General features: G+C 58.2%; 1 protein-coding gene across 1 annotated transcript in view; it reads left to right on the forward strand.

Moving 5' to 3' along the window:
• The first annotated feature begins 85 nt into the window (after positions 1 to 85).
• Positions 86 to 9,057, forward strand: part of PUS1 (pseudouridine synthase 1) — a 26,365-nt gene continuing 17,393 nt past the window's right edge. The window contains exons 1-4 of the mRNA XM_007955053.2: positions 86 to 174; positions 473 to 695; positions 1,636 to 1,773; positions 5,344 to 5,446. Coding sequence (XP_007953244.2) covers positions 86 to 174; positions 473 to 695; positions 1,636 to 1,773; positions 5,344 to 5,446 — 553 coding nt within the window. The remainder of the gene's footprint in view (positions 175 to 472; positions 696 to 1,635; positions 1,774 to 5,343; positions 5,447 to 9,057) is intronic.

Below are 9,057 nucleotides of genomic sequence, written 5' to 3' on the forward strand. Positions count from 1 at the left end.
GGTCCAAGTTGGGGAAGGGCGGGGCTGTGGCGTCGGGCCCGGAGAGGTCAGGGGTCGGGCGCGTCCCCGCGCCCCCCGCCGGCGCATGGGCGTCCCTCGTCTGCGGGTGGTGGTCGCGGCCCTGTGGAGAGCCTGCGGGACCCGGAGCCTGCGCCTGGGACCGCGCCGCCTCTGGTACCGATGCCCGCGTGTGGGGACCCCGTGGCGCGCAATGCATGCGGGCGCAGTGCCCAGCCCCTGACACGCACGCCAGCCCCCCGGTTCTCTGACAGCTGCGGGGGTGAACCCTGCGTGCTCGTGTCTACCAGGCGGGCAGCCGAGGCCCGCGCTGCCGCTCTGCGGGGGCCCCAGGGACTGCTGGGCTGCGATCGGCCTCCCCTGCTACCTGCAGCCGTCCCCGGTCCCCAGCGCCACCACCGTCCTGGCTGGGTGCTGCCGTGTCCTCGCTCACACCCTCCCCCTGTCCTTGCAGCCCCATGGCCCAGAGCGTGAAGACCCCCGTCCCCGCGGGGGCCAACGAGGAGCAGGACAGGAAGGCCCGGAGCTGGCAGGGCAGAGCCAGGGTCTGGGAGGAATCTGAGCAAAAGACCAAGAAGCTTAAGAGCGGCGAGGACGACGGGCAGCCCCGAAAGCTGCCCAAGCGGAAGGTGGTGCTGCTCCTGGCCTACTCGGGGAAGGGCTACCATGGCATGCAGGTGAGCAGGGTGTGGCCAGGAGGGAGCCTGACAGGGACATCTGCAGAACCGGCAGCCGTTCAAAGTTGTCCCTCAGAGCCCCTCAACATAAGACAGCTCACAGCCGGGCTCAGAGGTCTGCCAGTGACCTTGGACAAGGGACTGAGTCAGCCTGTGCCCGTTTCCTCTCCTTGGGATGGGCATCACCACCACCCCTTACTGCGAAATGCTGCTGACTCACAGTGCCCCTGTGTGTGTCTGAAGACATCTGTGGTGTCGGGTTTTCGATGGCTGCTTGGTCAGAGGGCCTCTGGGTGGACTCAGACCCCCAGCCTCTGGGGTCAGCTGAGTTGATCCAAGTGCCCACCTTAGAGGCCTGACGGGCACCAGGTGACACACACTGGTGGTGGTGCTCAGGAGGGAAAGCACCACTTGTCCTTTATGTATCTGCAGAGGCGACACAGCTGTGTTAGAAGCGAAGGGAGTGAGGTCTATCGCAGCAGGACCCCTTTGGAATCCTCCCAGGCCCACGGTCACCCCCAGTTTGGTCCTGTGTAGACAGACTGTCCTGTTGGCCCCTCATGCAGTCAGCTCTTGGTTCTTGTTCAGCGTCCTTTAGGCCTCTTTAAACCTGCCTTGTCTCTGAGGCTACCACACGGGGACCTGCCTGGTGCAGCCAATGTGGGGGCTGCCTTCAGATGAGGAGGGGTCTGGAAGTACCTGCCCTGTCCTCCCCTGGCTGTCATGTGGGGGTTTCTGAGCTGTGGTTCAGCCTCAGGCACTGGCAGTTCCAGGCCCCATGTCACGGGGAGAGAGAGAAGCCCCCTTTGTGATGTTGCCTGAGGTCCCTGCCTTCAGGTGTGTGCGCAGGCCTCTGCTCCTGCTCTGGACATGGAGGCCTGGGGAGCTGAGGGGCATTGGGATGGAACAGAGAGAAAGCAGACGACCCTTCTGCTTTCAGAGGAACGTCGGCTCCTCACAGTTCAGGACAATTGAGGACGACCTGGTATCTGCCCTCGTCCAGTCGGGCTGCATCCCTGAGAGCCACGGTGAGGACATGAAGAAGATGTCTTTCCAGCGGTGTGCACGGACAGACAAGGTACGCCTCCCTGTGGGTTAGTGCCCTTTGTTACAGCTCTGTGCACAGACCGACAGGGTGCTGCAGTCCTTGCCTTCTCCCTGCGCAGTTAGTGCCCATCGTTACAGTGCTGCGTGCAGATGGACGGGGTGCTGCAGACCCTGTCCCCTCCCTGTGAGGTTAGCCCCCATCATTGTGGCTCTGTGCGCAGATGGACAGGGTGCCGTGGATCCTGCCCCCTGCCTGCTGCGTTGGCGCCTACCATTCCAGTGCTGCACGTGGGTGGACAGCCACCCTTATGATTTTAGACTTTTTCAAAACTGAAGAAGTAGGTAAGCATACTTTTAGCAGTCCACGTTAATTAACTGTATGCATCTGAGATGTCCTGGTTTCAACTTGTAATCGATACGTAAAATCAAAGCGTGTGTTACTTTTTTTTTTACTGTTAAATCTGAAACCAGTATGTGTTCTCACTGCCAGCCTCTTGGTCTTTTGATCCCATTTCACGCTTAGCTGCAGGGACTGGTGGCTCAGTGCTGGCAGGTCCACTTGTCCCCAGTGCAGTCCTTGGCCAGCTTGGTGGCTGTGCAGAGTGGTCACTCCATGCCCCGTGCCAGGTCTGGAATCCATAGGGGCAGGGTGGTGGACAGAAAAACGAGAGCGAGTGCGTATGCTTTGTTTCTGCAACCTACAAACCTCAAGTGGTTTGGCTCCTTCCTGAGCCTGGCCCCGTGTGGCACCACCTGGCCAGTGGGGGTCCCAGGCATCCTGTCAGCTGGAACTCTTATGGCCAAGGCCCCTGGGAATCTGAGTAAGGCATGAACTGTTCCACAGATGGGCAGTGGGGTGGTGCACGAGGGCCCTTTCAGCTGGCAGTGACCACTCTGTCTGATGGCTCAGAGCCGGGCTCCTTTCTGGCTCTCGGTCTGCTGTTTAGAGCCGTCTGGCCTCTCAGCTGTTCCGTGGCAGTAGAAAAATAGCTTGGGAGCGGGGACAGTTCTGAGACCAGCCCTCAGCTCAGGGAGCGGGACGGACGGTTCTGAGACCGGCCCTCAGCTCGCCCTCGGCTAGGGGAGTAGGGGTGGTTCTGAGACCAGCCCTCGTGTGCCTGTCATTTTAACGTCCACTGTGACTAGAGACGGGTCATTGTCATCTGTTTTCTTTCTGCCAGTGGGGATCCTGTCTGACCCCTGATCTAATCCAGGACCACTGGTCGTGTGGTTGCCGTGTCTGGTGTCCCCCCCGTACTGGCTGTCCCCGTACGGTTATGTTCAGACCGCTCAGGCTGGGCAGGGCCCCGTTGCTCTGACCGCACTTGGAGGGAGGCTTGTGTGGGGACGTGAGTGGTGCCAGAGTCTCTTTGCACGTGTTTTCAAAACCTGTAAATACCACCAGTGTGGCACGTGGACGGGTGGGTGTAGATAGCTGTAAGTGAGGCAGACTGTTCTCAGTGACCCCTGGGCATTGCCAGTCGGATCAGGAGATGGATGTGACTGGCGCCCCCTCAGTTACCTGCCACTTTCTGAATCACACCTCTCCCCAGAAGTCACTACTGAGTCCACGCAGGTAAACCCTGCTCTGAAAGAAGGAACGAACGTACCTGGGCAGACAGTAGAGTCAAGTGCGCTACCCGTGTGTGTACCCAGGTTGCCAGCTCCCTATTCCCTGCAGGCTCCTGGCCTGTCCCCCAGGCACTCACAGCTGTGACTTTGACAGTCGCCTTATCCTTGCTTGACTTTCAGCTCTGTCCCTTCGGTGCACCTTTCCCATGCGGCGGGAGCCCTGCAGCAGTAGGATTGGGTTTCCTCCTGTGAGGGGACACGGCGCCCTCACGTTCTTGCTGTGTGTCTCGGGCTTTAGTGCGTCTTGTCGCGCTCCCCACTCCCCTCTGCGGGGCCTTGTGGCGCTCCCCTCTGCGGGGCCTTGTGGCGCTCCCCTCTGCGGGGCCTTGTGGCGCTCCCCTCTGCGGGGCCTTGTCATTCCCCACTTTGCGGGGCCTTGTCACTCCCCCCTCTGCGGGGCCTTGTCACGCTGCCCTCGTGCAGGGCCTTTGTCCTCGTCTGCTTCCCCCACCCCCTTACACGCCTAGAGGCAGGACTCGCAGCTGCAAAGCGGAACCTATTTGTGCCATCTGCCCTGCAGCCGACCCCGACTCATAGTGACCCCTCTGTGAGAGAACGGGCGCCGTAGGGTTCCCAGTGGCAGACTTTTTTGTGTGTGTGTGATTTGGGTGAAAGTTTACAGAGCAAATTCACTTTCCATACAGTAGTTCACATACACTTTATCTCACGACATTGACCACAATTTACTACAATGCAACAGCTGCCCTCCCACTTCCTCCCCGTAGTTACCTCTTCCCTAGGTCCATCCCTTCATGCATTCCTGCCCCCTGAGCTGTCTCCCTGTGCATAAGCAGCCCTTCTTTCTCCCATGATTGTTCTCTCCATGGAGTGTATCAGGTAAATGTTCAACTTGTATGCCTGTCTTTTCTTTGGGCAGAAACCATAGGTGTGGATATAATTCCAGGCCTGAAGTGCAGCTAGGGGCCGTAGTTTTAGTGGTTCCACCAGGATCTATTGGACCAGCAAACCTGGTCCTCCCCCCCTTTTTTTTTTCTCCAAATGATTTTGAGTTTTGTTATACATCGTTCTCCCTCTTTATCAAGGATTTCCTACATAGATCCCCTTCCAAGTGGATGACAGTGGTAGCCGGGCACCATCTAGTTCTTCTGGTCTCATAGTGGTATAGGCTGCAGATCGGATGGTGTACAAGTCTCTGGGACTAACTGTTTCCATGAATTTTTGGTTTTCTTCATTCTTGTCTTGTTTGCTCTGGATGACGAGAGACCCATCGTTGCATCTAGTTGGCAGCTTGCTAGCTTTTAAGAATCCCAGTTGCTATTCGCCAAGGTAGGAGGTAGAACAATGTTTTGTATAGTATGTTATGCCAATTGAGGTTGATGTCCCCTGCAACTATGGTCCCAAGCCCACAGGTTCAACTACTCGGTCCCTCTGGGTAGCTGGCTGCGACCAGGCAGTGACCACAACCTTGCCTCTTGTCAGCTCTACTATATAGCTGGGAATTCTGATCATTCACGTAAACTTATAGGACCATTGTCTGCCAACCATATACATGTTCTTGGATACATTCCCCACTTCATAGGCAGACCTAATCGTTCAGCCTGCGCACCCGTCTAGCCATGTTTGCCTTCACTAACAACGCAGTACTGTATTGCCCAGTGGCAGACTTTTCTGAACAGGGCTGCCCTGCAGCCAACCCTGACTCAAGGGAACCCCATGTGAGAGTAGGACGGGTGCTGTAGGGTTCCCGGTGGCAGACTTTTCTGAACAGGGCTGCCCTGCAGCTGCCCCTGAGTCAAGGTGACCCCGTGTGAGAGTAGAACAGGCGTTGTAGGGCTCCTTCTGAACAGGGCTGCCAAGCCTTTGTTCCAAAACGCCTCTGCGTGGACTTGAACCCCCAGCCGCTGGGCGAGCAGTAGTGTGTGTTCACCATAGGCACCAGCGGTGTTGTGAGCCACTCTGGTGAGAGCCCCGCTGAGTGCATCCCCTTGGCCCTTCTGGCTCCTCACAGGGTGTGTCTGCTGCAGGCCAGGTCGTGTCCCTGAAGGTGTGGCTGATTGAGGACATCCTGGAGAAGATCAACAGCCACCTCCCATCCCACATTCGGATTCTGGGTAAGCCTGCGATGCCGGGACCGAGGCAGTGGACCCTGCAGGTCTTCTCGTAACCGAGGGTGTAGTGGCCCACCTCCCTCAGCATTTCGGGGGGAGGAAGTTGTGTGAGAGGGTGCGCAGTGGTGGGGGCGGTGGGAGTGTGGTTGTGCGTCGTCCCCTCAGCCGCCCTCAGAGTGGGAAATGCTGCGACCCCAGCCCCGGGGGCCTCCCCATTGCCATGAGTGCCTTGTTGCCACGTGGGTAGCTCACGGCGAGCAGGCGGCAGCTGTGAAAAGCCATGTTTTGGTAAAATGGAGGCGGTTATTCATTTTTACAAAGGGACTGATACATGGAATTTGAAAAATAGGTTTTGTTGCCTGTTTTCTTTATTTTTGTCCACACTGTCTGTCTGTCGTAGTCGGCATGCAGGGTGTTTGAAGGCTTTGACGGCTCAGTGGTCGAATCCCCACCTTCCGTGATGGAGACGCCGGTTCTCTTCCCGGCCAGTGCACCTCACGCACTGCCCTTGCCCGTCTGTCCATGGAGGCAGGCCTGTGTGCTGCTGTGCTGGTGAGCAGGTTTCAGTGGAGCTTCCAGACTCAGACTAGGAATAAAGGCCTGGCCGGCTGCTTCCAGAAAACCAGCCGCTGTGGCCCCACGGAGCACGGTGGTGCGGCCCTGCTGTGTGTGTGGTGGCGGGGCACGGTGGTGCGGCCCTGCTGTGTGTGTGGTGGCGGGGCACGGTGGTGCGGCCCTGCTGTGTGTGTGGTGGCGGGGCACGGTGGTGCGGCCCTGCTGTGTGTGTGGTGGCGGGGCACGGTGGTGCGGCCCTGCTGTGTGTGTGGTGGCGGGGCACGGTGGTGCGGCCCTGCTGTGTGTGTGGTGGGCGTGGGCCGGCCTGGGCCATCAGCTGCTGTGGCCCCACGGAGCACGGTGGTGCGGCCCTGCCATGTGTGTGGTGGGCGTGGGCCGGGCTGAAGCACTGCTGCACTTGTAGTCCGTGTGGTTACCGACAGGGCTCGTGCCACCTCCAGTCTGGCTGTTGATTGCTCTGTCTCCTCTGCTTGGTCCCTTTTTCATACTGTTTAGTTTCTTCAGGGCTGTTCGGTGGTTTCCTGCTTACATCTGACCTCCCTTGTTAGCTGTGACTTGGCTGTGTGTGCTTGCTTTGGGATGTAAAGCAGTTGGACACACTTTTCTGGGAAGGGCCGAAGTGAACATTTTAGGCTTTTTCTGGGCCGTGTACGTGTGTCCCTCTGTAACCACCCTGTAAAATGTCAACACTCACTTGTGCTCAGCAGGCATGGTTTTGGCCATAGTTTGCCCATCCCAGCTTTAAAGTCTGGTGGCGTAGTGCCTTAGGCATCTGACTGCTAACCAGAAGGTTGGTGGTTCAAACCCACCAGCCACTCCTCGGAAGGAAGATTGGGCAATCTACTTCCGTAGTGATACCACCTCAGAAACCCAAGGAGGGCTTGCTATGAGTCGGGGTCGACTCGATGGCAGTAAGTGTGGTTTTGGTTTGGTTATTGGGGCATAGTCTCCCTGTGATGCTGTGTCCTGTGTGGCCTGAGAACCTTCTAGCATTGGGCCATGGGGGACATTTTTGCACGTGCCCTGAACACACTACCACATTCCATTATGGAGGCCCAGCTGTCTCTGGAGCTGGCGTGACTTGTACAGCTGTCCACAGGCCCCAGGGTGTCACTGCTGCCACCACTCCTTCACTTTCCTCACGGCCACGTCCTCACACTGAAAACTCTGCTCACACAGCCCACTTGTGACAAGTGTTTACAGGTGGCACGAACACAAACCCACGTGAGACAGGGAGGCACAGGGGCTGGGAACCGTGAGCTGTGCACGGCCTGTTGCCGCCCAGAACTGCAGGCTTGGGGTGGGGTGGGAGCACGTGGGCTGCAGGTGCAACTGTCTGAGCCTCGAGGTGGCTCATCAGCGCCTCAAGACCCGAGTTGGCCTCTTCAGTGGGAAGCCAGAGTCAGCTCTGCAGTGACTCCTTAGGATCCGAGTTCCTATAACCTGTGTGGGGCCTCCAGGCAGGACTCAGCTCACTGTACGGGGTTCACACAGGGCAGGAGTGTCTCCAGGTCAAGAACCGTCCCTGCCACCCAGCTCCCAAGTCCCCCAAATCATCGCCATTCGCTGCCGTCAGCTGCCATTGAGTCAGCCCCGACTTATCGCAACAGTGTGCAGCGGGCTTGGACCTCTCTGATCCATGCCAGGCCTAGTCCTAGTCCTAGTCCCTCCTAGTCTGGAAGCTCCACTCACGCCTGCCCAGCATCACAGGCAACACTCAAGCCTGCACGACGGACGCGGTGGCTGCACATGAGGTGTGCTGGCCGGGAATTGAACCTGGGACTCCCACATGGGAAGGGACCACCACTGTCCTATTGGTGTGAGTCGTTTTCTCTTACTCTCCTGGGAAGTTTATGGAAATGCTTACGTAAGCACACACCTGTTTACTGCTGACCGCTCCCAGGCTGCCTGCTGCCCCTCCCATGAGGGCTCCAGTCACGTGGTCACTCCTCTGTCGCTGGACTCGGAGGCGTTTCAGGTTTCTTGCTGGCATATTCGTCAGTGGTGAAAAGGAGCGGGGTCCTGATACACGCTGTACCGTGGATGAACCTGCTGTGCTGAGTGAAGGAGGTCAGGCAGACGGCCACACGCTGTGTGAGCCTGCTCACAGGAAATACCTGCGACAGGCCCTTGGCCCAAGGGTGTTCCTGTGGATGTAGAGACCAGAGTTAGTGCTTCCCAGGGCAGCGCCCTAGAGGACAGAGTGGGACTGCCCCAGGGGGCTTCTAAGTCTGTCATTCTCGAAGGAAGCAGATTGCCACGTTTCCCTTGGAGTGGCTGGTGGGTTCAAACCTCCCATCTCTCAGTTAGCCCCTGGGTGCTTACCCGCATGCCACAGGTACCCCCCGCGTTTGTTAGGGTGACGGGACCTGGGTGCTTACCCACATGCCGCAGGTGCTCCTCGAGTTTCCGTTAGGGTGATGGGACCTGGGTGCTTACCCACATGCCGCAGATGCTCCTCGAGTTTCTGTTAGGGTGATGGGACCTGGGTGCTTACCCACGTGCCGCAGGTGCTCCTCGAGTTTCTGTTAGGGTGACGGGACCTGGGTGCTTACCCACATGCCGCAGATGCTCCCTGGGTTTGTTAGGGTGACAGGACCTGGGTGCTTACCCACATGCCGCAGATGCTCCCTGGGTTTGTTAGGGTGATAGGACCTGGGTGCTTACCCGCATGCCGCAGGTGCTCCTCGAGTTTGTTAGGGTGACGGGACCTGGGTGCTTACCCTCATGCCGCAGGTGCTCCCCGGGTTTGTTAGGGTGACGGGACCTGGGTGCTTACCCGCATGCCGCAGGTGCTCCCCGCGTTTGTTAGGGTGACAGGAACATTGGGAGACGAGTAGTGGCGATGTTTGAACAGCATGTCGTGTGTAATTGATGCCACAGAAACAGAGACATTAAATGGTTGAGATGGCAAATATCTTGTCAATCCACCCAAACTTACTGCCTGTGCCCGTGGCTGCATCCTGGTCCGGCCGCCTGGGTGCTGGCCCTGGTTTATGCTCTCAGTCGCATAGTGGGTGAGGACCTGCTTCCCAGCC

Source organism: Orycteropus afer, unplaced genomic scaffold (assembly GCF_000298275.1).
Source record: "Orycteropus afer afer isolate SDZICR_OR568_19922 unplaced genomic scaffold, OryAfe1.0 scaffold00489, whole genome shotgun sequence".
NCBI classification, from domain to species: domain Eukaryota; kingdom Metazoa; phylum Chordata; class Mammalia; order Tubulidentata; family Orycteropodidae; genus Orycteropus; species Orycteropus afer.